Raw genomic sequence first — 27,880 nt, forward strand, 5'->3', positions numbered from 1 at the left:
TCAGTCTTTTGTTTCTTGGACTTTATTTAATTTGACCAGGAACAGGCCTCAGGCGATGACCAAAGGCTCTAATAGGCTGAACTGGAGCCCAGGTACGGAAAAGCGCCCGGCACCAAATGGTGCCTCTGATGTACATAGCTGGAAAACCAGCTTTGCTTTTTTCCAGAGAAAAATTGAATGCTTACAGTGTTAGCAAATGCCATGCGGTATCTGAAGAGGGTTCTACTACATAGAATTATCCCTGTGGGAGCTTGAGATGAGGGTTTATGAAAGTGAAAAATATTCTGCAGGCAGGATTTGAGTTTCTCTGATCAGTGTGTTAGTATGCCCAAGTCAGTTGATAGTGGGAATGAGAATGCCTCTGATTATTATGTCTATAAAATATATTTAATAAGGTCTTACTGGCCTCAGTGGGTTCTTCTAGATCACATTTATGGTCCTTATGCACATTTCGGGACTTAGGGCCTTATCTGGAGTTTAATAGAGTGGGATATCCACCCGAAAGTGTCAAGTGTCCAATCTGTTATATTTAGAATGGCATTGAAATCCATGCACCCTTAAAATGACTGACCGGACATCGGCCACTTTTGGGTGAATGTTTGAATTTGCCAAGCTCTAAATAAGGCCCTTCGTTTTCATAGTAATACACCATCAAATCATTAACTCATGCACAGTACTTCAGTTGGTAATAAGAGCTTTGTGGTGTCGTCCAACTGATACATTGTCCTGGGATGAGGTTCTAGGAATTTTCATCACCGAGAAATCACTGCTGGAATCAACATCCAGTAAGTTCCTCACAGTTGAAATTTCTGACTTAAAGTTTAAAAAACTAAAAAAAATAAAAAGAATAAGGTGCTTCATCCCTCATCTGCCCACTTCTTTTAGTATTTTGTTTAGCATAAGCATGTAGCCATTTCTTGCACCTCTTCTATACCCTCAGGGAAGAGCAGCTGGCAACACCGGCAGAGTATACGAGGTGGCTCCATGCCCACCAATGAAGCCCTAATGAGCTCCTGGTTCCCACCTCCATTGCAAACTGGCTCTATTTTGACTTGAGGGGTGTTTTTATACAGAAAGGCCCCCGATGACGGGCCCTCCCATATTTTGTGTACATAATGCAGCCCACTGCTCCTTGCTGTCTTCTCACTGCACTCCTCCTAGAAGTTGAGCGCTGGTGTTATTGCAGAACAACTGGAGGACGTGGTGACACCAGCAAAAAGTCTACATACCCCGGGCACAGTGCTTAGAACTAATGGCTTCTGGCTTTAAGAAGTAGTTCTGCTGTTGCCTCAAGACATCTCAGAAGATGGTCTTGTGAATCCTTACATTCCAACTGGGTCATAAGGACTGGACACCAAAGCTTCTAGGCTTTGTCTGTAGGACTTCCAAGCATTTGATAGCAATCGCAAGACTTCTGGTGACATGTAGGAATTTTCACTCTTTATAGGACAACTTATAGGGACATGCAGACCAGTCATTGAAGGAATTTTAGACCTGCAGGAAATGTTAACAAACGAAATGACCTTTCATCTGTAAATAAGCTTAAGTACCTCCAAAATGTTCAAAGCGAAGGTCCACAGCTTGGCAATACTTTTGTGTTTAGGTATTTTTTGGAATTATAGAAAACGTATTAGCAATCAGTTGGACATAATAATATAAATATAGATGCTTGTAAGATATAAATGCACCCAGTGACAGTCCGGACAGAGAAAAGTAGAACACATTGAATGATTAACAAACTTGCAGTTATCAACAACGTCCAGAGACTTTTCTAGTACTCTTGTTGAAATAAAGGAAAACAGACTTCAGGGCCATATAAACCAGCACACATCATGGGTATGTCATGATATATTATCTTATTAAAACATGTTAAAAAATGTCGCAGTAATCGTCTTTCAGAGATCATAGCCACTATACACATGGAGAAGGGAGTCGTTAGCCTGGATTCTAAGAAAGGAATGTACCCCACATGGCATAAAAAATGGCGACCTACTCATTGAGACTTTAGAATAGTTGTTTTTTGAAGTCAGTTAGATTATAGCCATCGCATCCATCCATTCCCCGTGGATGGGGACAAGAGATGTCTTCCAATGTCTCGGCAAACACCGTCGTGTCAATGCCAAAACAGAGTCCAGCCATCTTTTTTATGAGGGGTTATATTCACAATGTTTTGGTTATCATGTAAGAGAGCTGATGACGCCAAAGGGTTAAAAAATAGGTCACTGTTTTCCCTGACAGTGTGCCAGATTTGTTTGATGGAGCCTAGTGTCACTGCATGTGTAGACATGTTGCTGATGTCAGTGATTTGTTTCCTGGGGCAACCATTTTGAAGAAACTTAGTTGTCTGGATGCCTTGTTTCCAGGCATTTGTCGTTGTGAAGAGTGGGGACCAGCAAAAATAAGGACAAGCAAAGTGTTGTACTAGCCGTAGATAGATTTTGCCTGACCCTACATGTTCGGGCTAGTCTGGGATTAGGTCTATGACGTTAAGCACGTCAGGAAAGTCAAGCAAGCTAACAAAACGATGAGAAGCAAGTAATGCTGAAATTGGGGTAGTCTGTCCCCTCAAGGATTTACTAAATTAAAGAATGGTGATACAATTTCATAGTGATCTCTATTGAAACAGAGTTCCAACCTACATGCAACTTCTGTCGGGTCACACTACTGATAGTAGAGATCACAGTGATTGCCCAGAAGAAATGTTTGTCTATGTGGTAGTCCATCAGGTTGCAGCATATCCCCATGCGGTTGCTGGTATGCCAATGGTGCCACAGTGATGATGCTCCCTGTGATCACTTCGGATGTGCCCTGACAAGTCTTGCGTCTTCCCCAATCCAAAATGTCTGCTCTCAGGTGTGGCAGCCCCCTGTGACAGCCACCTCTCCAAAGGCTGCCATTGGCTGCCCTCAGGCCCGGCATGCCACTGAGAGAGAGCCACTCTCCTTTTAGTGCCCTATACGGTATTGTGGCAGAGGAGGAAGCTTGTCAGCTTGGGGCACAGCAGCAGCACCTCACGGGTGTCTTACGAGACTTAACAGGCATATACAGGTTTTGGGCAGATGGTGGTAGTGCGGCCGGATGGCTGGGCCACTCAGTCTTCCATGTAGGTGTCTATGACAGCACAGTTCTCACCAGTAGGATTCATCTTCTCTTCAATTGGGCATTGTCTTGATCACCAGGCAGAGTCTTCTGCAACTGCTATGCATAGCATTCTATAATTCAGTACGGCTGGCTATGATTAGACCAGATGAGAAGCCGCACCAGGGGATTGCTCTCATAGGAGTCATCATTCTGCTTGCGGCATAGCTCCGCCCACTTGAAAAAATATGTAATTGGTAGTGAAGTATTCTACATGTGGCACCTTTTACAGCACAGAGGGCATCAGGAGTATAAATGAATTAAGCACTTGCTGCTGACATCTGTGTTATCTTCAGGTCTAATATATTTTTTCTGCAAGAAACTTGACTGACTCAAAATGTTGAAGATTTTATTGTATTTATTTCTTTTGACGCTCTCTTGGTAAAGACCATGCTCATTGTGCTGTAAATATTTTAATTAGAACAGCTATTCATTTGGACTATATCAATCTTTGTCTGATTTTACAGAATGTTCTGTGAGTGAAGGTTTTCAATAGATGCATTTCTTGGTCAAAGGGAATATCATTGTTTTTAATGTCTACTTATCACACGGTCCCTCTATCGTCAACTTTTTGATAAGACTCTCTTTCAGGATTATGTGAGTCCGATGAATATTGAGGCCTCGACTCTCCTCCCTTGACTAATGTTAGATGTGATAAGAGAAGCAAATTATTGCTACAATCGTCTGAAAGACCGAATCTAGCTGCATTAAAGTGAATATTGAATGGAGCTATACCAGGCCTTCCAAATTGAAATAATCAAGGTTGCTGTTTAAAACTTTCAGTATTTATTCTGTTCCTATGAGATGACCACTCTGATTATGAGTTTTTGAATGTTTGTTAAGTGTTCATAAAGCACTTTTAGTAATTATTGATTTAATCTCTTAGACATGATCATTATACTAAAATAAATGGCAGAAAAGTCTCTCACAAGATACATTCCATAAAGTGGATGCTAAAGTGTCTTTTGAGCTACTCCAGAATTAGTTAACGGACCAATTAATAACTGACCCAATTGAGTATTTTCATGCTAAATTGTAAAAGTTAGATCCCATCTTCCAAATCACAATAGTTACAAATATATATATATATATATATATATATATATATATATATATATATATATATATATATATATATATATATATATATATAGAGAGAGAGCGATATATATATATATATATATATCTCCACAAGAGCAGGAACCCAATTTGTACAAAGGCCACTGGAAGTTGTAATCATCCGCTTATGTTTATTAAAGTTCGGCACCTTGCTGACAGACCCCCTGTACAGAATAAACGTCAAAAGTTCAAACGCCGGACGCGGTTCAGGAAATAAAAACCCTTCATCAGCGGCGTAGGTTGTTTGAAGAAGCAGAAAGCACTGTCCATTGCGCACCCGCTTCATATACATCCCTGCCCCAGTGGGCGTGGCCAGCACTCTAGCCTTCTGGGATGTGTAGTGCCCAAAAATGTAATCCCAAGTGGGTGTGCTGTCTTTTATTCCAGCTAAAACCAAGTAAAACCCATGTGGGCTGACGTAAAGTTCTGGCGGGCTCCTGCCTCACTTTGTAGATGCCGAACAGCAGCAAGCAGGCAGCTCCCTGCAGAGCGCCGGCTTGACTTCCTTTCTAAGTTCTAACACTATAGTAGTGTTAGAACGGACCCGCCGCTTCTGAAAGGTTTTTATTTCCTGAAACGCATCCGGCGTTTGAACTTTTGACGTTTATTCTGTACAGGGGGTCTGTCAGCAAGGTGCCGAACTTTAATAAACATAGGTGGGTGCTGCCGATATTCGGACAGACTCCGCTCCATGAGGGTGCCTATTGGGTCCAGGCGGCCGCTCTACATAACAAGCAACCAGCCATAGTAGGTTTTGAGACCCCAGCTTTAAGGGCTTGGTGGACTGCGGCACTGGGCAGCGGAAGTCGGCACAAACGGGTATAACACACCAGAGATGTGTCCTGCGGCAGTGCATACTCTCCCCCATGTGATCCCCTGCCAGCACAATTAAGAGGTGTTTTCACCGGAACAGCGGAATAATAAATTGAGGCCCCGGCTTCTTGGGTCCAGTAGGCCCCGAACTTTCACAATTATCCCAGGGGTGAAAATTGGACACAAACAGTATCAAAAGCTAGCGGAATCGTCTGCAAACCCATCCGCATTCCCTGGTGTTTTCCTCAATGCCACGGGGTGACTGTGAAAAGATGAGGATCACCTCCACACGTTGCGGATACAGGCAACTGAGTGGCACAAAGAAACCTTTGAAGCAAAAATCACAGACCCCTTGAAGAGATAAAGTGGCCGTTAGTCAGGGTGTGCAAGGTAACAGGTGGCAGCAGTGACAGGCCTGAGTGCAGGGAGAGGCACTCCATTATAAACCTGGGACCCTGGGCATTGAAGATCACGGTGAGAAGTCACTTGCCTTGTACCCATTGAATGACCTACTAGTCACCTAGGGAGATGAGCGGCGTGATCGAGGCGCAACTTTAGGGGGTTTCGTCCAAATACCCAGTGCAGACTGTGTCCTGGCGGTAGGAGGAGGAGCAGGTGAGCATTGGGTGAAGGGCTAACAAACAAGGAAACCCGACAGGCCGGCAGTAGAGAATACTTTCCCCTGAGTAGGCAGCTGCAAGTAGTGGGATAACTCCTTGGACACTCAGGCATAGCTTGGGTAACAGTCTGAAAATGACAAGTGGGAAAGGATCTAAAACACCAGCATAGAATAAACTCGCTAAATATGCCTGGACGAAAGTTGGTGAAGATGAGGGCGCGCTGTCCTAGGATACATCTGACGCTCAGCAAAATCCGCCACAGCAACAAGACCTGACTCTACAAGACATTATGGTGGCCATTACGGGAGTGCAGACTTCCATGGAGACTCGGATCCACACTGTAAATGTTGAAATCTCCCTTTTAAGAGCTGACTTAAGGAAAATGTCAGGTTCCGCCTCTGGATGTCCTCGGGGTTGCGCTGATGCTCAATGGGGTCCACCTCTTGACTGCCCCAAGTCCGGAATAGATATTAACACAGACTAGTGAAGTAGTCAAGCGAGGGAAGGAAAGGATGGGGACTGCAGGGAGGGAGACCTAGAAGAAGAGACAAGAAAGCACCCTATTAGATTATGGTTGTTCACTCCCACTGATTACCTACAACAGCGGAAACAGTGGAATTCCTATACATCACAACCCCCTACCTGTAAAGGAAGAAAACGAAGCGAAGACTGCCAGAAGAAAAAAAGGGGGTGCGAGCACTGAGTATCCTGTAAAAGGGCCAGAAAGGGAAACACATCAAATATGCATGCTACCCTAAGACAGTTGTTCTCATCACCCACTTTGTCCCTCTACGCTGAGTACATGGGAGAGGGCTTTTCACCTACCCAAAGAAACCAATACATCATGCCGTAGGGAACTGCAATGCTCTGTGAAACACCCTTCTGCACCTTACTCTCTCCTGCAATCAAATAAACAATTAACGCACAGGTGCACTTGTTGAACAGCTCATGGCAAAATAAATCGTCACAGGTATAGCCGTGTCGTGTGAACCCTTGCAGCACTTGGTCTTTGGTTCATAGGACACGGAGAGTTCTCTGCGTGGCAATAGTTATATCCACTTGGCAGGTAACCTAGCCACTACTTTCCGGTGTGGTAGGTTGTATACATTCCTCTGCAATGGGGCTCGGCAATGGTCCCGTCCAACAAAGGAATGTGTGAGTAATGATAGACCAGCGTTGCCCTGGAGAGGGCCTGAACAAAGGGACTTGCCCCCAAGAGACAAGCGCAGCGTTCCTCTGGTCTCAGGGAACCTGCGCGGAAGTTTAGATCACAAGGACCCCCTAAGAGGAGAATCACAATTTCTAGGCGTCAGGAGTAAAGGGCTCTCTCCCTCCTGATGCGGAACAGGAGTAAGCAAGCAGGTAGGCGCTCCTCTGCATGAGACGCGGAGCGCGATCTCGCCAACTGAGGAGCGCGTGTGTTAACAAACACACTTTCCGTAATTTACTCACGGTACCAAGCCGGGCGACGAAGGCTCCAAGATCAGGTCAGGATACTGCACGAAGAAACCAGGACTGCCACTCCGGAAGGAATATCCGACAATGCTTTGTTCTTCCTGCCGACTCAAGTAGCGGAACGTTGTACTGCTTCCTGGTCACGTGGGGCGTGACTCGCGCTATGACCGTTGGGAAATGTGGTTCTTGAACGGATTACGGGAAACTGAATCGGCAGCGTGTAGGCAGTGTTTACCGGACGAGCTGCCTGACAGAAAATGGACTCCAGGGTGAAAGAGATAGAAGATGCAACAATAGTTTTGAACTCGGACACTGCCCTGCTAAAACAATAAGTTGGCCAGTTGCAAGACCGATAGACCAAAATGGAGAGTATGCTCGACGAATATGAAGGGAGAGCACGCAGGAACAATATCCGTATCTTAGGAGTACCAGAGAGAGCAGAAGGGCCTGCGGAAGATTTGTCTGTTGAGGAACTAATCCTAAAAACATTGCAGCCAAAACAATTATCAAGCTTCTTCTCCATTGAGCGCGTTCATCGTGTTCCAAGAGTTAGGCCAAAATCGGGAGCCCCTCCAAGGCCAATTATAGCAAGAGTCTTTAATTTCAGAGACCGTGACATCATACTTCAAACGACACAGGCTAACCCACAGCTTAAATTTGAGGACAGTTCGCTTACCTTTTTTCCAGACTTTACTACAAAAGTTCAAGCCCAGCGGCGCAGTTTCATAGCAGTTAAGAAGGCGTTACAAGGTAAAGAAATAAAATACGCTATGCTATTCCCGGCGAAACTCCGTATTGAGTCTTGAGGGCGAAACGTGTTTTTTTCCCTCTCCTGAAGACGCATGGGATTGGCTAGAGGGCTGGCGCCAAGTGGAAAAGTCATCCGGAGATAGAAATGGCGGGCCCAGGGCTCACAGATATGACAATAACACAAACCAACGACATGAGACTGTCCGACAGGAGAAGGATTCAACATCGCGCAGCTGAACAAGAAGTTCCGGGTGGACTGATAAGGACTCAATCCATCACAGAAAGAGACTCTGAGGTACAATGGTAACTGGCGTATGTGGAGGGGGACTAGTCTCCTATACACTGTGATGGACGTTTTTTGCCTTGGTATACATGAGCCAGGAGATGACAATCTACTGTATGATATAGTAGGCTTGGTGTTTCAGCAAAGGGTTGGGATCTATCCCCATTACTTACTGTGTCATAGATAAATCCTTTATATAAGGTGGGGAGGGAGAGGCTGCACACCAAGTTCCTTTCAAGTAACGGGGGAAGGACGACAGGCACTCTGCCTTGTTGGGGAGTGAGGAGTTTGAAATCCACTGACAGGGGGGCAGGGAGGGGGGGAAGTGATGGTGGAGGGTAGAATTGTGCAAAGGGTTTCAAGAATTTATTGTCAACTCACAAAATGTCGCATATCAGACTATATTATCTTTGTTTCTAGTTTCACTTCAGAGTATGTAGGTCGATGGTGTCTTAAAACAGATAAGCTTACAAAACACTTTGAGTTAGAGAATCTGCAACAGCAGTTGGGAGGGGCAATGGATACACCCTTTAATAGGTCCGTAGAACGTCATCTCTTTTCTCTATATAAGCAGCAATGGGAAGCACGGCTGAAACATCATTATCCATTCTGACGTGGAATGTAAATGGACTGGAGGATAAAATTAAATGTGGAGTGGTGCTACAATACCTTAAGAGACAGGCCTCAGACTTGGTTTCAATACAGGAAACGCACCTAGTCGGAAACAACTGTAAGGCTCTTAATTGATGGGGCTATAAACTCCTGGTTCATGCGGGGTTCACTTCGGGTTCAAGGGGCACAGGAATCCTAGTACGACGGAATCTGGCACTCACTCCCCTCCGTACATATGCAGACCCCCAGGGGAGATTTGCAGTGTTGGAGGCCAGCTGGGAGGGGAAGCCGATGAATGTGGTCTACTACTTCCTAACACATTTAGCGAACGTTGGACACTTTTGACACCCACGGGGTCTGCCGAGAGGCATCTCAGATCATTCCCCAGTATGGATTGAGCTCAAATACTATCACAAAAGGCAACAGAACACTATCGTCATTAATCCCTGGTTACTTAAAGTTCCAGACATAAGAGAAAACCTACTTACAGAAACCAACCATTACTTCCATGAAAATGTTGGGTCAGTGGAATCCGCAAAGACAATATGGGAGGTGTATAAGATGGTACTGAAAGGGCACGCTTTGGCACTAAAGATGGGATATATCAGAAAACAGAATCACCAGTTGCTCCAACTAGAAAGGGAACTCCAACAGTTGGAGGCACAGAATATCACCTCACCAAGTGAGGCTCACTCACACCAGTTAGAGATCAAGCAACTAGAATTTAAAACACTGGCGAGAGAAAAAACTAGGGCTCGACTATTGCATACACAGGATAGGATTTATGAGCTGGGAGACAGGGCCGGTAAAATGTTGGCTTGGCTAGAGAGAAGGGAACAGGGGGAGCGCTGGGTGCCCACACTATGAACCAGACAGACAGGGCAGATATCGGATCCCCAAGCTATAGCGGAAGCCTTTGCTGACCATCTAGAAGCGGTCTACACACCCTCCACCTCATACACAGCCCAAGATTCCAGACAATTGTTAGCGGATATGCACCTATCGACTTAATCGGAGGAGGATAGTGGGGTACTAGACGCAGACCTAACAGAGGAAGAAATTTGTAAAGCTATATACCAATCAAAGTAATCTTTATTTCGGTCGTAGACCATAAAAGATAAGCAATCCACAAAGACATACAATTATACAAAAGAAGAAAGGGGGTATTGCAGTTCATAAAAAGTAAGTACAATAAAGATTAGATTAATTGCCAGTTAATTCATTAAAACAGTAGATAAAAGATTAAAAGATTAAAATATTGTAAAAACAATGATAGATAAAATCAATGGGTGTTGCATTATACCGGGGAATTAGACAATAAAAGGGAACTTCTCCTTCGCCACACAGCATACCAGAAACGTGATACCGAAAAAACTATAGGTAATGCTGTGTCTGTCTTCAGGATTCTGTAGGCAACTTTACAATGTGTGGTCCCCAAATTCCTACAGAGTTGAAGAAGCCAACGTTTTCTGATAGGTTTATATGTGGGGCAAAAAAAGAGGACGTGTAGATCAGTTTCACTAGAGGCTCCACAGGTTGGGCAGTCAGGAAGATTATTTATCGACCACTTTCCTGTGAAGGCTCTCAGGGGCAATGTTCCATACCTGAATTGCATATATAATTTTCTAGAGGCATTAGGCTCCATCAGGTCTAAAACTGGCTCTATTTTGAAGTCATCTTTAGTATTAAAGAAGTCCATGGTTAGTGAGCCTAATTTATTATTGGTTAGCATCATATTTTTGTTATTTAACCAAAATGCATTTGCCAATTCAGCTCTAGAGAGTGTAGGGGCGTTTATTTCAGGATGATGCCATAGAGCAGTAAACCCTAATCTAATAAGCTCCCTTTTAATATAAAGAAGCCACGGTATATTATCTATACCACGGGGGGTCAATAATGATTTTAAATCGTTTTGGTAATCCACTAACTCTGGTGTTGCCCACAGCCTGCGCCAATACAATAGTGGCCTTAAAGCAATTTCGTCTTGGATGGACCTGACTCCCAGGTCCATTCTGAGTGGTATAAGGGGAGTGCTGGGTGGTAGGGACAATAACGACCTTAGGAACAGGTTCTCAGATCTGCCAATGTCTCCGGTTAGACAGTGCCCCCATAGTTCAACCCCATATAGAGATGCAGCCCGTGCTTGTGCTTTATATATCTCAATGGTGGGTGCTATCGGTTTTGAGATGGAAGCTCTATATATTTTAAGGATCCCACCGCAAGTCTGCGTGAGTCGTAATTTAGCTTTTGCTAACTGGGGACCCCATTCCATCCTATCCGAAAGTGTGACACCGAGATATTCAAAGACTGTAACCCTATCCAGGGTAACACCATTGAGAGAAGGGTTAGGACCATTTTTTTGGGGCGGGTTGCATATCATAAATTTTGTTTTTGAGGAATTGACCTCAAGGCCTCTCTGGGAACAAAATTCAAAGAAACTATCGAGGGCACGTTGGATCCCCATGGGGGATTTAGACACCAGAAGGGTGTCGTCAGCAAACATTAGTGCGACCACCTGCTCGTTGTTAAGTTCGGGGGCATCGATGTCCTTGACTCCCCTCAGGTGGGACACTAATGCATTAGTATAAAGAGAAAATAGGGTTGGGGCCAGGACGCATCCCTGTCTAACTCCACGGTTAACAGGGAACTTTGGGGTCAGATTGCCCCACTTGCCGCACCTAACTTGGGCGAAATTATCGTTATGGAGCCGTTTTATAATCCCCAAAAGCTGCTTTGAGATCGACGAAGATAAGGTAGAGGCTGCCACCCTCTACCCTCACGGTTTTCCAATAAAGAAGTTGTAATCGGAAAAGTTGGTCCATCGTGGATGTCTTCTCTCTAAAGCCAGCCTGGTAAGGAGTTAGTATTCGTTTTTCATCCATCCAGGCTTGCATTCGATCTAGAATAATACGTGCAAAGAGCTTCTGGCTGACGTCGATTAGGCTAATCGGGCGATAGTTACTAGGCAAGAGGGGGGAGCCCTTCTTGAAAACCGGGACTATCTCGGCACCTGCCCAGGTATTCGGAATGGGGGCACCATGGAGAATGGCATTGTAAAGTAAACAAAGATATGGTGTCCACACCTCGGGTTTATGCTTGTATAGGTCCCCTGGAATCTTGTCAAGGCCTGGTGCCTTTCCTACTGGAAGTCTGTTTACAGCCTTTTCTACCTCCCTGGGAGATATACTATCAATGACTTTGTTAATCGCATCAAGGAGGGGATGGGGCCTCAGTAGTGGGGGCCAAGGGAGCATACAAACTCTGAAAGTGATCAACCCATTGACTCGATGCAATATTAGGATCATCGGCTATACAGCCTTCCTTTGATTCTGATCTAACAATTGCCCAAAATTCTCTCATGTCCTTTTTGATAAGAGCTCTTTTGATGTCCTCCCATTTATCGTATTCCCAATTCTGCTTAGCCACTTTTACAGCCTGCTTGTATTTAATTCTACTCGTAGCGACCGCATTCCTATCGCCAGATTTTAGTGTGGCCAATAGGGCTAATTTTGCCTTCCGGCATTCATAGTTAAACCAGGAGAGTGCCATCGCGGTTTTCTTTTTTCTAGAAGTCAAAGGGTTTAAGTAATTTCCCAGTATGGTAACTAGCCCGGTATGGATTTGGGACACGTGATTTTTCCTGGTATCACTGTCCTGGTCTAAGGTTTGACACATTTGTGCAAGGGCATTACATGTGGCCGAGTAGATTAGGCTGATTTTGTCAGGGGATTTAAGAATCAGCGTCCACTTAAGGCGTCTTCTGTCGCCAGAGAGATGTAAGGGTCGAGGCCTACCACTATTTTGTATGGGACTATTTTCCATCACTACAGTCAGATCGAGGGTCAGCGCATTGTGGTCACTATCATGGCGAGGGTGGATCATAAAATCCATAACCCTCGTCCAAGTTTTGGCCTCAACCATAATGTAATCAATACGCGAAGTCTGGCCAGGGCGATTAAAAGTATGTTTACCTTCAAGATCCGACAGAGAGCGCCCATTGCAGGCTCTAAGTGAGTTAGCTAATGTTAGGGAGTTAATTTGCAGAGTTAATGATGTCCAAGCCTTGACAGGTGGAATTTGAAGGGCCGGTATGGACCATTGTTCATCTTCCTCCCTAGTAATTGGGTCAATGAGCCCCGGTAGGGGCTCAAATTGACAGTTGAAATCGCCAGCAACAATCAAAGTGCCCTTATCTTTTACTGATTGAATAAGTTTGTCCAATAAGTCTAATGTAGGCGATTCAGTGCCTGACTTAGTAGGGCGGGAGTAAACATTAACCAAAATAATGGCAGAACCTGAGGGAAACATAAGCTGTAGACATTGAAGATCAAGTGATTGCGTGGCAATTTCAGAAGTTACACAACCCAGATGTGACCCTGTAAAAATAGACAACCCACCAGATGGTCTTCCTCTAGGACCCGCAAGGGCTAGAATATTAGCTGTAAAAAAGCCCTTTTTTATAAATTTTTCTTTTGCCCAGGTCTCCTGCAGCAGACAAACGTCGTGCTGGTTAATAAAAGAATTCCAGTCGGGGCAGAGGAGTTTATTTACAATGCCCACGACGTTCCAAGATAGTACTTTTAATTGGTTATTTACGTGGAGGTTCTTTCTTTCAGGTCGTGAGACAATAGGCGAGGAAAGAGAGGAGTGGGTTGTCACCTCTCTTAATGTGGGTCTGAGGGGGATGGATTCAGTGGGAGCAATATTATTTTGAGGGGTGGGGTAAGCATTGATGTCGCTTGTCGGGGGGCAGAGCGAACCCCTATTTTTTGAATCAGTGTCGGTTGAATCTTCCAGTCAATCGACGTCCTCTAACGGAGCAAATCGATTGTATACGGGAACTCCAAAATGTGGATAATTCAAGTTAGTTCTATGTGGTACATTTTGGGGTAACCCGATATCTGAAAAAATAGAGCCGATTCGATAGGGGACTGAGATCCTGGGAGCCTGAGGATAGAAAAATTCAAGGGGGGATGCATTAATTGAAGTATGGTGTCCAAAGGATAGTGTTGGATGGTCAAGAATCATTTGATTAGTCTGCGGACATCTAAAATTAATGACCACGCAATCCCCCCTAAGGCTTTTTCCCGTTGGTCCTATCCATGCAACCCTTCTCACCATCAGAATCTCGTTAGCCATCTCGTAGGGAAACTGTTTGTATCTTGCCAACCAGAAAAGGACTTTATTACGCAAATCAAGGTGGTTTTCTTTGGTACCTTCTCTAAGTTCGGGGACACCAGTCAGTATGGTCACATACGGAGATGCAGCTGGAGGAAGATTGATCGTTGGAGGGTTAGTAGCAGTGGTTACAGTCTTGTTTTCCAGAGATTTTTTGCGAATTATGGTAGGAGTGGCTAGGGGCTCATTGGTATTAGTAGTCTGCATTGGAAGGTTTTGGTTATTGAGGCGCAAATCTTGTACATGACGAACATGGGAAGGGGATTTTCTAGTACCAGTAGTTGTAAGGGGTCCCTCTGTTTATGAGCGGAGTTGGGTTGCCTTTAATTGCCCAGTCTTACGTTGAACAACCACTGGGGCTAGTGGTAGAGGCTGGGGTGTAGGTGGACCGGTGTTTTGCGCAATAGATGTACTTGGCTTGGGATGACAGGGAGGGTCAGTATGTGCTTTCGAAAGACTTTGAACTAATTTTAAGATAGGGGTCATCTCCTCCTTTATAATAGTCCTACATTGGTCAATAATGTTAGTCACCACTAAATGCACCCAAGCAGGGTATGGTATATCCTGAGAGAGTGGTGATGTAGTAGTAGTGACAGGAATTTGGATGGTAGAACATGTAGTTTCCTTGCAGGGACTCCCCTTGGTCTTCCTAGGCTTTTTACCAACATTAGTAGCTTTCCTTTTTCCTTTGGTTTTCGATGGTATAGGTATAAAACCTTCACTAACCATGGGTGAAATTATTGGGTCTTGTATGGTTACAATCGATGGAGAACAAGCCTGGCTAATATATGTGTCATTCAAATCTTGAGCAGTATGGTGGACAGGCGACCCCAGAACTGGAAGGTCAGGTGTTAAAGAAAGGCGACGCTCAGTTGATTCGATTTCCGAGGTGACCACGCCTATTGCTTTCTGGAGCATTAAGTCAATTGCAGTTGGAAGTTTAACCCCAGAGACTCTTGGAATGGCTTGTTGTTTTGAAGCACATGCACGTGCCCCTTGGACACGCTTTTGGAGTGTAGGTTTAGATGGCATGGTGTATCGTTTGGCACCCAAACCCCCAAATCACTTAAACAGCGCAATAATAGTTCCCCACAGTACCTTGTGACCTTCGTGTGGGATGGTTAATGCCGGATGTTAAAGATATGGCCCGTCCCGGCCTCCTCTGGCCCCGGACGGCCACAGACGGCCCGCCCTCTGCCCGGGCTCAGCCCGGCACCGCCCGCGCGCGGGCCCGCGACGCGGGGATAGTGTCCGTTATTTGAACGCCTCCGGGCGCGGGAGATGGCTTCGCGCTACTTCCGGGGTGGTAACGAGGAGGGAGCCTGGGTAGTGTAGTCTCTTCCTCCCTCCACACTGCGGCCGCGGGATTGCTAACGCGGCGGCGGGAGGGAGGAGGCGGCAGGAACAGCTGATGTGGCACCGCTCGGGAAGCAGGTAGTGAAGGCTGGACCCAGCGACCCAGCGAGGACAAACAGTGGTTGTGCTGGAGTGACACCCGCTCCACCAGGATAGTGTCCGTTATTTGAACGCCTCCGGGCGCGGGAGATGGCTTCGCGCTACTTCCGGGGTGGTAATGAGGAGGGAGCCTGGGTAGTGTAGTCTCTTCCTCCCTCCACACTGCGGCCGCGGGATTGCTAACGCGGCGGCGGGAGGGAGGAGGCGGCAGGAACAGCTGATGTGGCACCGCTCGGGAAGCAGGTAGTGAAGGCTGGACCCAGCGAGGACAAACAGTGGTTGTGCTGGAGTGACACCCGCTCCACCGGGATAGTGTCCGTTATTTGAACGCCTCCGGGCGCGGGAGATGGCTTCGCGCTACTTCCGGGGTGGTAATGAGGAGGGAGCCTGGGTAGTGTAGTCTCTTCCTCCCTCCACACTGCGGCCGCGGGATTGCTAACGCGGCGGCGGGAGGGAGGAGGCGGCAGGAACAGCTGATGTGGCACCGCTCGGGAAGCAGGTAGTGAAGGCTGGACCCAGCGACCCAGCGAAGACAAACAGTGGTTGTGCTGGAGTGACTATATACAGTATTCAGTCAGGAAAGGCAGTGGGGCCCAATGGTGTCCCTATTGAATTCCTTATGTCCACGGCCTTGCATTTTGCACCTCACCTGAAGAATATGTACAATGAAAGCCTAGAGAGAGGACTTATGCCAGAAGACTAATGATTGGCCTCTATTGTGGTTATCCGTAAGCCGGGGAAACCTTCTGATAGATGCATTTCATATAGGCCAATTTTGTTAATTACCATGGAGGCTAAAGTTCTGGCGAAGCTCCTGGCTTCCCGATTGGTGTCAATTATCCCGTCCTTGGTACATTCTGACCAGTCTGGTTTCATGCCGGGACGGAACACAGCATTTAATATCCGCCGCATTCATAATGTCCTGGGGCGTCAACAACATATAGATGAGGAGGCGGTGGTGCTTTCCCTTGACGCCTCCATGGCATTCGATTCCATCTAATGGCCTTACCTTTTCATGTTGTTGGAACGCTTGGGGTTTGGCCCGCAATTTCGGGGATGGATTAATCTTCTTTATCTGAAAGAAACACGTTAGTTAGATTCCTCACCTTAGAATATCCCTAGGCGTCAGGCGGAACCGGAAAGATTTTCGTCAGCAATCCCCTTGCGCGTCGCCATGCGTCGTCTGCGGCTCCGCGTCCTTTGTCGGCGTCGTGCGCCGGGATGACGTCGCCGGAGTACTTAGACGCCGGCCTCGCGCGCTGACGTCAGTTCGATCCAGGAAGAGCATACCCTTTTAGTCATTTTTTGACTCTTTTGGCCTATTCTGTCAACTCGACTCTGGTGCAGGCAGGATGCCTGGTTTCAAACCCTGTGACTCCTGTAGCCGACTGATGTCGGTTACGGACCACCACTGCCGGTGCCTTAACTGCCTTGGGGCCGACCACGATTCCGCGTCGTGCCTCGACTGCCGGGCCCTGACTTCGAAGGCTAGGCGGGAGCCGTCTCGCAAGCTACTGGAGTTCCGGCAGTCGGCTCTGCGTCGCTCACGGTCCCGGTCAAGGAGGAGGTCGAGGGACCGGTCACGGAGCCGCAGTCATCACCACCACTCGTCTGGTTCCAAGTCTTCGGGTAAGTCGAAGCATAGTAAGAAGTCCAAGAGGCGACATCGCTCTTCGGACTCCCCTCGCCGGTCGTGCGACTCGGCTGAGGGTTCAGGTTGTACCACCCATGCGGCTCCATCGGAGCCGCAGGAGTCGCGTCCGTCCCCATAACCGCCGGTCCCTGGGACCGAAGCGACTCCGGCGGAGGTCAGTGCCTTCCTCTCGGCCATGAGGGGCCTGGCTCTGCCGTCGACGCCTGCCGGCGCGCCTTCGGGCTCCGTGGGCTCAACTGGGAGGCCTAGCGAGCCGGCGGCTTCGGCCCCGGTGCCGTCGCCGACTTTGGTCCCGACGCCGCAGGTCCCCGTGGGATCCAGGCCTGGATCTCAGTCGGCGCCGGTTGACCTCACGACCCCTCCGCCGGCGCCAACTCCGGCGCCGCCTTCCGAAGACACTGTTCCCCGGTTCAGTCCTGGTCCGGGCCCGGCATCGAAGCGGCGCCACCTGGCGCCGCGTCCGACGCCGATGGGTGGCAATTTCATCTTCCGCCCGGCTCGGATCATTCCACCTGCCTACCAGGAATTGGGCAGATGAGCTGGGGGATGCCAGTGGTCTTGATACCTCCCCTGACACTGGCTTCATCTCTCCTCCGACAGTGGCTTCGGAGGAAGGTGCTGCATTTTCTGTGTTGCTGCGCAAGGCGGCCGAAGCCCTTGGGCTGGAGCTGCCTGCTGTGGCCGTGAGGACGAACCTCCTCACAGAAGTGCTTCAACCGTCAGCAAGCTCCTCGGAGCCTCTGCTGCAGTTCAATGAGGCACTCAGTGACATTCTGAAGGGCACCTGGTCCAAGCCCTCCACAGTTCCTCCTGTGGACCGGAACGTGGCCCGGCGCCACCGCCCTTCACCAGACGACCCCAGTTTTCTGTCCCAACACCCCACGCCCGAGAGCCTGGTCATCCAGGCCTCTACTTTCCAGATCTCCTTCCCGTCCGCTCCCCCGGATCGGGAATCCAAGAGACTTGAACTGTTTGGGAAGAAGCTGTTCTCCTCCCTTAGTTTGGGACTGCGGTTTATTAACACCGCTTGTCCATTGGACAGTTACTCCCACTCTCTGTGGGATACGGTGGAGGACGTGCTGCCCCAGTGTCCGGAGGTGGCCAGGACACGGCTCGCCCAGGCTCTTACCGAGGGGAGGGATGCAGCGCGGCACGCTATCAGATGTGGACTGGACACTACGGACTCGCTAGGTAGGGCGATGTCAACCACAGTGGCGCTCTGCCGCCACGCCTGGCTGCGGTCCACGAGCTTCTCAGGGGATGTCCAGAGCACCCTCATGGACATGCCCTTCGATGGCAGTCGCCTTTTTGGCGACAAAGCGGATAGTGCGCTGGAGCGCTTTAAGGACTCCAGGGCTACGGCCAAGTCCTTGGGCCTCTCGGCCCCGCGCCCGCAAACTTCCGCTTTTCACCCCTTTCGTGGCCAAGGAAGGGGCGCCCCCTCACGTCCGCATAGCCACAGGCCGCAGACCCAACCTCCTCGCGGATGTGGATTCCGCCAAGGCGGTACAGGGGGACAACGTGCCGGTCAGTCCACATCCACCCCGGCAGCTTCCGCCTCAAAGCCCTCCTAGTCCGTGCTTTCAGGCCCATTCCACGCCAGTGGGTGGCAGAGTTCGCCATCACCTGCTCCACTGGCGTTCCATCACATCGGACAGGTGGGTGCTACAGATCGTCCGAAGGGGCTACTCCCTCCCCTTTGAGGCGACCCCTCCAGCCATGCCACCGCAGTACCACCGCATGTCGGGGGATCACTTGAATCTTCTGCGGGAGGAAGTTACGGCCCTCTTGGCCAAGGGGGCCATCGAGCGCTTTCCTGGTCCAGAAGTAGGTCGTGGTTGTTATTCCTACTACTTTCTGGTTCCCAAGAAGGGCAAAGGGGGCCTACACCCTATCTTGGACCTCAGGAGCGTCAACGCCTTCCTCCGCAAGGAGAAGTTCAAGATGCTCACCTTAGCTCAGGTTCTGGCTGCCCTAGACTCTAGAGACTGGATGGTAGCATTGGACTTGCGGGTGTTCACGAAAGTGATGGCGGTGGTCGCAGCTCATCTGCGCAGATTGGGGGTCCCAGTATTCCCCTATCTCGACGACTGGTTGTTGAAGGCGGGCTCGCCCCAGGCAGTCGTCTCCCACCTCCAGACTACGGTCGACCTCCTGCATTTGCTGGGGTTCTCCATCAATGTGCCGAAGTCGCATCTGAGTCCCTCCCAGAAGCTCCTCTTCATCGGAGCGGTTCTGGACTCGGCGCAGTTCCGGGCTTATCCTCCGGAACCGTGGGTCTGGAATATTGAGGCTCCGATTCTCATCTTTCGGCCTCTATCCCGGTCAGGTTGGTGCTGCGGCTTCTGGGTCTGATGGCCTCCTGCATCCTGTTAGTGGACCTGAAGTTTCAGTGGGCCCAGCATCGAGGCAACCTGTCCGACCACGTCCTGATCACGGAGGGCACTGCAAGACAGTTGCAGTGATTGCTCACAGACTGCGATTCGGTCAGCGGCAGATCCCTCTCCCTACCCCAACCGGAGCACGTAGTGGTGACGGATGCGTCCCTCCTGGGATGGGGGGGGCACATGGGATAGGCGGAGATCAGAGGCCTCTGGTCTCTGGCGGAGTCCCGGCTCCATATCAACCTTCTGGAGCTGAGGGCGATCCGATTTGCACTGAAGGCATTCCTTCCCTCTGTCCGGGGAAGTGTGGTGCAGGTGTTAACGGACAACACCACCGCCATGTGGTATTGCAACAAACAGGGCGGGGTGGGGTCGTGGACCCTTTGTCAGGAGGCTCTGCTCCTCTGGACATGGTTGGAACATCAGGGCATCACCCTGGTGGTTCAACACCTGGCGGGCTCTCTGAACGCCAGGGCGGACGAACTCAGCCGTCGGAGCATGATGGATCACGAATAGCGTCTAAACTCGGACGTGGCGCAAGGCCTCTTTCGGCAGTGGGGAGAGCCTTGGTTAGATCTATTCGCCACCGACGAGAATGCGCAATGTCAGCAGTTCTGCGCGTTGGATCTTCCAAGGAGGCACTCGCTCGGGGACGCCTTTCGTCGCGAGTGGAGTTGTGGTCTGTTGTACGCCTTTCCGCCTATACCGCTTCTGCCCAGAGTGCTGAAGAAGATCAAGCGCAACCGGGCCCAAGTCATCTTGGTCGCTCCGGATTGGGCACGAAGATTCTGTTATCCCGAGCTACTCAGTCTGTCGATCGATCCCCCTGATACGACTACCTCTTCAGGAGGACCTTCTGTCGCAGCAGCAGGGGACGGTCCTTCACCCGAACCTGTCCAGCCTCCACCTCCATGCGTGGAGATTGAGCGGCGACAGTTGATGCCATTTGACCTGCCTCCTGAAGTCTGTGATGTGATACTGGCAGCCAGACGGCCCTCCACAAAATTGGTATACGCCTGTAGGTGGAACACATTTGTGGCATGGTGCACAGCAAAGGCTGTGGATCCACTTTCCGCCCCTCTTTCTGAGGTTCACCTCTTTCTTCTTTCTTTGGCCCAGCTGGGCTCTGCTCTGGGCACCCTAAAAGGTTACCTCTCTGCTATTTATTCTTTCTTACGGCTTCCTGATCAGTCTTCTCTTTTCAAATCCCCTGTTGTTTCTCGCTTCCTTAAGGGCTTTACTCATATGTTTCCTCCTGTCCCTTTCGTAATGCCTCAGTGGGATTTGAATCTGGTCTTGATGTTTCTGATGTGCGCTCCCTTTGAGCCACTTCATAATTGTCCCCTTCGTCTCTTGACGCTTAAGACTGCTTTCCTGGTAGCCATCACCTCTGCTAGAAGGGTGAGGGAGCTCCAGGCTCTCTCTCCTAAGCCTCCTTTTCTTTCTATCCATCCGGACAAAGTTGTTCTCAGGACTCGTCCTTCCTTTCTCCCTAAAGTGGTAACTGCCTTTCACATCGGGCAGTCTGTTATGTTGCCCACCTTCCTTTCACCTCCGCATCCTTCGAAAGAGGAGGAGAAGCTCCACCGTCTGGGAACGGGCGCTGTCCTTTTATTTGGACTGCACCAAGCAGTTCCGGGTGGACGACCAACTCTTTGTTGGCTACGTGGGCGCTAAGAAGGGACGGGCAGTGCACAAGCGGACCATCTCTCGGTGGGTCGTTTTGTGTATCAAAACTTGTTACTCCTTAGCTAAAAAGGAACCTCCTGTAGGGCTGAGGGCCCATTCCACTCGGGCCACAGCGGCGACAACTGCCCTGAGCCGGGGAGTCCCCTTGCAGGACATCTGTCAGGCAGCAACGTGAGCCTCGCTGCACACGTTTACTAAACATTTTTGCCTGGACAGCCAAGTCCGGAGCGACGGCTTCTTTGGCCGTTCTGTTCTCCAGGACTTTCTGGTGTGATCTTGGTTCGCAGACCCACCACCGTAGTTGGTATTGCTGGGGTATCTATTCTAAGGTGAAGAACCTAACTAACGTGTTTCTTTCAGATGAACAAGTTACTTACCTTCGGTAACGATATATCTGTAAGAAATTAGTTAGACTCCTCACCTACCCACCCATCCTCCCCGTTCTGCGAACCGATATCTAGGGTTGAGGTTATCCCTTTCAGGGCCCTAGAATTTTTTGGCACCAGTGTCGGTCTCTTGCATGGCTCTGCGTTCCTGGCGCGGAAAGCTATGTACAAGAACTGACGTCAGCGCACGAGGGCGGCGTCTAAGTACTCCGGCGACGTCATCCCAGTGCACGACGCTGACGACGGACGCGGAGCCGCAGACGACGCGCAAGGGTATTGCTGATGAAAATCTTTCCAGATCCAGCCTGACGCCTGGAGATATTCTAAGGTGCGGAATCTAACTAACTAATGTTTCTTACAGATATATCGTTACCGAAGGTAAGTAACTTGTTCATCTGAAAGAAACACGTTAGTTAGATTCTTACAGAGCTGAGGGGCCAAGTCAGGGTTAACAACCGCACGTCCCAAATCTTCACACTAGGCAGGGGCACCAGACAGGGCTGCCCCCTGTCCCCCCTACTTTTCTCCTTAATACTGGAACCAGTGGCATCTTAGGTGAGAAAGGACGTTGTTCTCAGAGGGTTGAAATAGGGAGCGGGACACGAAGATAGAATTTCACTATACGCGGACGATATTCTGATATATCTAGCATCCCCTCGTGCTTCAATACACAGACTACTAAATATTTTTACCAACTTCGGCAAATACGCAGGTTATGCTATGGGCTAAGTCAGTGTTGTTTGTTCTTCACGGTCCGGTTCCCAGACTTCCCCAGGGCTGTGCAATAACGGTAGCCGCGGATGGTTTTCGATACCTTGGAGCGTTTATCACCCCAAACCCACAACTCTTTTATGAGAAAAATCTGGCAGTCCCCTTAGAAAGACTTTGCAACAATGTAAAGCATTGGAGAACGCTGCTGCTTTCGTTGCTAGATTGGGCTGTCCTATTTAAGATGCTAGCTCTCGCAAGATTGTTATACGTCCTTCAAAACTGTCCCTATACGATCCCAGACTCTTATTTTAAAAGTATTGAAATTGAGGTTCGATCACTACTATGGCGTGGAGGTGCGCCTCGTATTGCATTGCACAAACTGACTAAGGGGTGGTATGATGGGGGGATTGCACTTCGGGATATACAACTATTACTGGGCCTCTCAATTAGTGTCAGTAAACCACTGGATATATCGATCGCCGACAGATCCTGCGTGTATGTTAGATAGATATCAAATGGGACGAGAGGGGTGTTTGGGAGCGCTGTATACGTAGCCCCGGAAAGGGAGATGTATAGGCCTTATGGCACAGACGGTGGACATTCGGCATCAGGCGACTAAACGCCTAGGCTGGACTGGAGTGCTGACTCAGGCCACTCCCTTATGGTATTCTCAAAAATTGGGACTCCTATGTCACCAACCAGGGTTGGACAAGTGGGACATAATCGGAATCGCCACCATAGGACACCTAGTGAAACAGGGCAAACTCCTCACATTTAGCGCACTACAGGAAAAGTATGAACTGGCCCAGGGAGAGATCTTTCGCTATTTCCGACATGCACTATTACTAGCACTTCCAGACATGAGTAGCCTACAGGAATCATTCCCCTTTGAACACCGGCTGCTGTCTGAACCACTTCCAGACAAAATTATTTCATTAACATACTGTAAATTATGTAATAAATTGCCAGATCCTTTGAGATTACCGAGAGCAGTGGCAAGCCGATATCAGGAACATCGATGATGAAGATTTGCAATCTGCACTAATGTCTCCCAGAGAAGCAACTATTGCTGAGAGATTTCGACTGATCCAATTAAAGGTCCTACATAGAACGTATTTCACAGGGGTGACATTAGTAAAATAAGTGCTAGACAAGACACATTATGCTTGCGCGGATGTAACCAGGAAGTGACTTTTTATCATACTATATGGGAATGTCCGCAAGTACGTCCTATATGGGAGAGGGCCACAAAACACTTGCAAGCAGCTGTGGGTAAGCAAATAATCGTGACAGCACCACTGGGGTTTTTAAATATCTAGGATGCAACAGATCTGACAGAAGTGGAAAAACAACTAGCCACCCTAGGATACACCTTGGTAGAAAGAGCAATTGCAATGAAGTGGGGGGCAGCCGAAAAACCCTTGACTAAAGTTTGGGCAGCTGAACTTGATAAATGAATGATTGCGGAAAAAGAAGTATATAAACCAAGGGGCTGCCCCAAGAAATGGGACAAAAAATGGAGCGGATGGAATGCGCATAGAGGGGAACTGTTTATATCCCCAACTGTTGAGATGGAAAGGTCAAGGAAAAATAGCTATTCACTTGAAGTGACTGACTATTTGAATATGTACTGGTATGTTACAGAGACCCGATATATTTCATTGACAAAATGCATGTCATTAATTGTGATTGTTTGAAGTTAGAAACTCAATAAAGAAAATATATATTTTTTTAAATAATGCCCTGCTTAAAAGTAATATTGTGAGACGTTTGTGCCTGTGCTGCCCAGGCGTCTGGTACATCACTTGCAGAGAAATCTATACAAATTGGTGAGTCTAGTTGGGTAACATTTGTTGTTAATTTCAATAGATTATTTGATAGTAGTATATCAGTAGCTTTAAGAGGGTAGACGGTAACATTAGCCCAATGCATCTCAAACAGTGCTGGAGAAGTAGAAAAGCTATTTCTCAGTCAAATCCCTCTCACGCACTAGGGCATGCTAGTTTACCTGTAATCAGACCAAAGTGCTTGCAGTATCATTTCATGGCTTGGCTAGCACCCCAAAATATTTTTAAAAACCTACAAGTTTAGGTGCAGTGAGCAGTTTATTCAGATCAAAATGTTGTACTATTGATAATCTACTGGCCATCGAGGTTTAAAAGAAGAAATATGTAATCAGTAGGTGGCATAGATTGTATGCCCCCCCCACCCCTGATATTTGTCTGTATTCAACTGTGCCACAGTCTGGGATATTTTATATTTGTCTGTATTCGACTGTGCCGCAGTCTGTGATATTTCATGAGAATTTAGGAATTCTTATATGAAGAGCCAGGCCTTCTGCTTCTTGCAGAACTCAAGAAGTGATGAATAGGCTCTGACGTGTTGAGGAAGGTCTTTCCATATATTGAGTGCAATGTAGGAGAATGAACGACCTCCAGTTTTGCTTTTGGTGATGCAGGGAGAATGTGCATGTGAGTGTGAGGCAGAGTGTAGATGTCTGGTGTGTTTATGAAAGTGTATGCGCCTGTTCAAGTATTCTGGTACTGTGTGGTGTAGGGCTTTGCATGTGTGCATGAGAAGTTTGAATTGCCTGCGCTTGTGAATGGGGAGAAATGAAGCTTCCTCAGGTGCTGTGTGATGTGGGTGCAGCATGGGAGGTCTAGTATGAGTCTTGGGCCGGTGGTCTGGATGGTCTGGAGTCCGTGTAGGAACTGTTTGGAAATTCCGGCATAAACAGCTTTGCCGTAGTCCAGCCTGCTGGTGATGAGTGCTTGTGTGTCTGTCTGGTGTTATGAGGCAATCGTTTGAAGATCTTTGGCAGCATGCATAGGATGTTGAAGCAAGAGGTGCACACTGCATTGACTTGAGCCGTTATGTTTAGCTTCTACTCTAGGATGATCCTCAGATTTCTTGAGTGGTCTTTGGTTGTGAGTGTTGGACCTAGCTCCGACAGCCATCAGGTGGAGTTCCATTGGGAGTTCTTGTTGCTGAAGACTAGTACTTCTGTGTTGTCGGAGTTGAGCTTCAGGCAGTTGGTTTGCATCACATAGGCTACCATGGTCATGCAGTTGGTGAAGTTGGTTTTGGTGGTTGTCTTCCCCGTGAGGGAGAAGATGAGTTGGGTGTCATTGGTATAGGAGATGACAGTGATGTCTTGTGAATGGATGATGTTGACTAGTGGTATCATGTATATCTTGAAAAGGGTAGGGCTGAGGGACGATCCCGGTGGGACACAGCATATCAGTTTCTTGGTCTCTTATGTGAAGGGCGGCAGCCTCACCCTTTGTTTTCTTCCGGTGACGAAGGAACAGATCAATTTGAGAGCGGATCCTTGTATCCCAGTCTAGTGAAGTCTTCTGATGAGAGTTTTGTGGGATACAGTGTTGAAGGCTGCGGAAAGGTCCAGTAAGAGGAGGGCTGCTGTTTCTCCTTGGTCCAGGATAATTTGAATGTCATGCATGGCTGTGAAGAGTGATGTTTCAGTGCTGTGGTTCTTTTTTAATCCTGATTGAGTGTTATCTAGAAGATAGTGAAGCTCAAGGTGGATTGTGAGTTGCTTGCTGGTGGCCTGCTCCGTCACTTCGGCTGAATAGGGGAGCAGGAAGATTGGTCTGAGGGATAAAACTGAATGCAAAACTCTTTGTGCAAATTTGATTAATGGAATAATTACTGCATGGTTGAAAAATAAAAATAAAACCGCATTCTGAATAAAACTTTTCTTGTTTAATAGATTCAAAAGGATTGCCAACTTAAAATCTGCTTTCAGCTGTAGTCTGCTTGATATATACATAGTAGATGTTTTCACAGATGGTTCCTTTGACAGAAGAAAATCAAGTACCCTATGTTCTAATATATTTTATTTCTGGCTCATTGGCTCAGAGTTAATAAGGGCTGTGATGGTCGAGGATTGAATGCAGAGCTTATGTTCTTTTGCCATTTTCATGCTTACTAGAATGCAGGAAGTTATTTGTTACCAGATTTCCCACTGTTACTAGCCCTGTGGGGTCTATACTGTTCAACACATACCTCTTCAGTCCTATTTTTGTTTTACTACTTTTTTTCCTAACAGGTGTTACTTAAAAACGCAAATGTGCATATAAATGACGTAAGTGATAACTGACGTTGAATCTTTTGTGCTCAGTCGCCAAGACATTTGTTTAATCTTTGATATAAAATAACAAATAGGACCGTCATGCCTACTTAATTACTAATTATTTAAATAACTGACCCCTGATTTCTTGTTGTGTGATGGTTGGGACCAGATGGTGTTTTATATTTGGTTATCCCAACCTTTGCCTCAATAAACACATGTAGCATTACATAAAGAACTTGTTACACCTTTTCTTTCTAGATTTCCACCTCGAAGAAGTTATCGACTGGCCCGGTATAAACCTTAAGCTTGGTCAAGTGTCCGGTTTGGCTCTGGACCCTAAAAATAACCTTGTCATTTTCCATAGAGGTGACCACGTCTGGAATGGAAAGTAAGTGGACTCCCCGTGTTGTGCAGTTTATGACTAAGAGGAACTGTAAGCGTATTAATGAAGAGCACTGTTGCTCTCCAGACAATGCTGGTGTACATGCATGAAGCGTATTATGAATATGGTGCACCGGAGAACTATAGTAAACACATTTTCTAAACCGTTTTTATCAAGTTGTCTTTTTATCTGAACTCTTAAAAAAAAGAAAACAAAAACGAGCCTAAAGCATTAGAAATGGGATGATAAAATAGGCTGATGCAAACACAGTAAGTTGCATTCACAAGATTATTGAGGTCTCAAAACTCAAGCAGACGTCATCAAACAAAGGAACATTCTGGAACATCTATTGTTGGTGATTGTTTGAGATGTAGAACTGGGCAATGAATATGTTTTCCCTACCCTAGCTGATCCTTTTAAGTCTACAAGTAAGTCTCTTCTCTTCAGTCACGTTCTTAAAATTTTACTTGTAGTCTGGCCCCTTTAATTTATCAGAGCTGTTGCGTACCATCCAAAGTTTGAGGTATCACCCATCATGCATTCTCTCGAGCTTTATCAAGTGCAGCTAGGAGCTATCAAGGGCTTGGAGAGTGGTTGGTAAGCAGGCACCGCCAAATGCACTCATGGAACATGCCCGGCAGGGCAGGCTTTAGGCAGACTAGACTCAGGCTGCCTAGTTTAACAGAGGTGTAAGTGGATTCTTATGATTGGTGTAAATTGTAGCACTATAAAATACGTTCAAATATATATGTAAATATATCTGTAGTACAAGTTGTCATTCATGTGAGTGTCTTCACCATTTCAGTTCGAAAAATTGATTGCGTGTTGATGTTGTGTTGTCTGACGAATCAATATTTGTTGATACACTAAAAATCCATCCCAAAAGTCTTTTGTGTATCAAAATAATTTTTGTTTCAAATCATTCCATGCTACGCAAGTATCTGTATGTCTTGTTGTTAATGTTTTATAAGTAACATAGGTATACAAGCGAAAGGACAAATAGAAAGAAGGCCATGAAAAGTATTTCAAAGGATATTGGTGAACTTAGGCTTGGAATAAGCACCTAACCTACAGAATCAATTCTTAAATCTATGTTTTAAGGGCCTTATTTTGCATGTTAACAATACATTGGTTCCTGTCCCATATTATCTCAACAGG

The 27,880-nt window shown here is 47.4% G+C and overlaps 1 protein-coding gene across 9 annotated transcripts in view; it reads left to right on the forward strand.

Annotated features, from left to right (window-relative positions):
• Nucleotides 1-27,880, forward strand: part of PAM (peptidylglycine alpha-amidating monooxygenase) — a 1,234,044-nt gene that overhangs the window by 974,357 nt on the left and 231,807 nt on the right. For all 9 annotated transcript variants that reach the window (XM_085632559.1, XM_085632564.1, XM_085632562.1 and 6 more), the window contains one exon: nt 26,599-26,728. In XM_085632559.1, coding sequence (XP_085488685.1) covers nt 26,599-26,728 — 130 coding nt within the window. The remainder of the gene's footprint in view (nt 1-26,598; nt 26,729-27,880) is intronic.

The sequence above is a fragment of the Triturus cristatus genome, chromosome 2_1 (genome assembly GCF_964204655.1).
Source record: "Triturus cristatus chromosome 2_1, aTriCri1.1, whole genome shotgun sequence".
In the NCBI taxonomy this organism is placed as follows: Eukaryota; Metazoa; Chordata; class Amphibia; order Caudata; family Salamandridae; genus Triturus; species Triturus cristatus.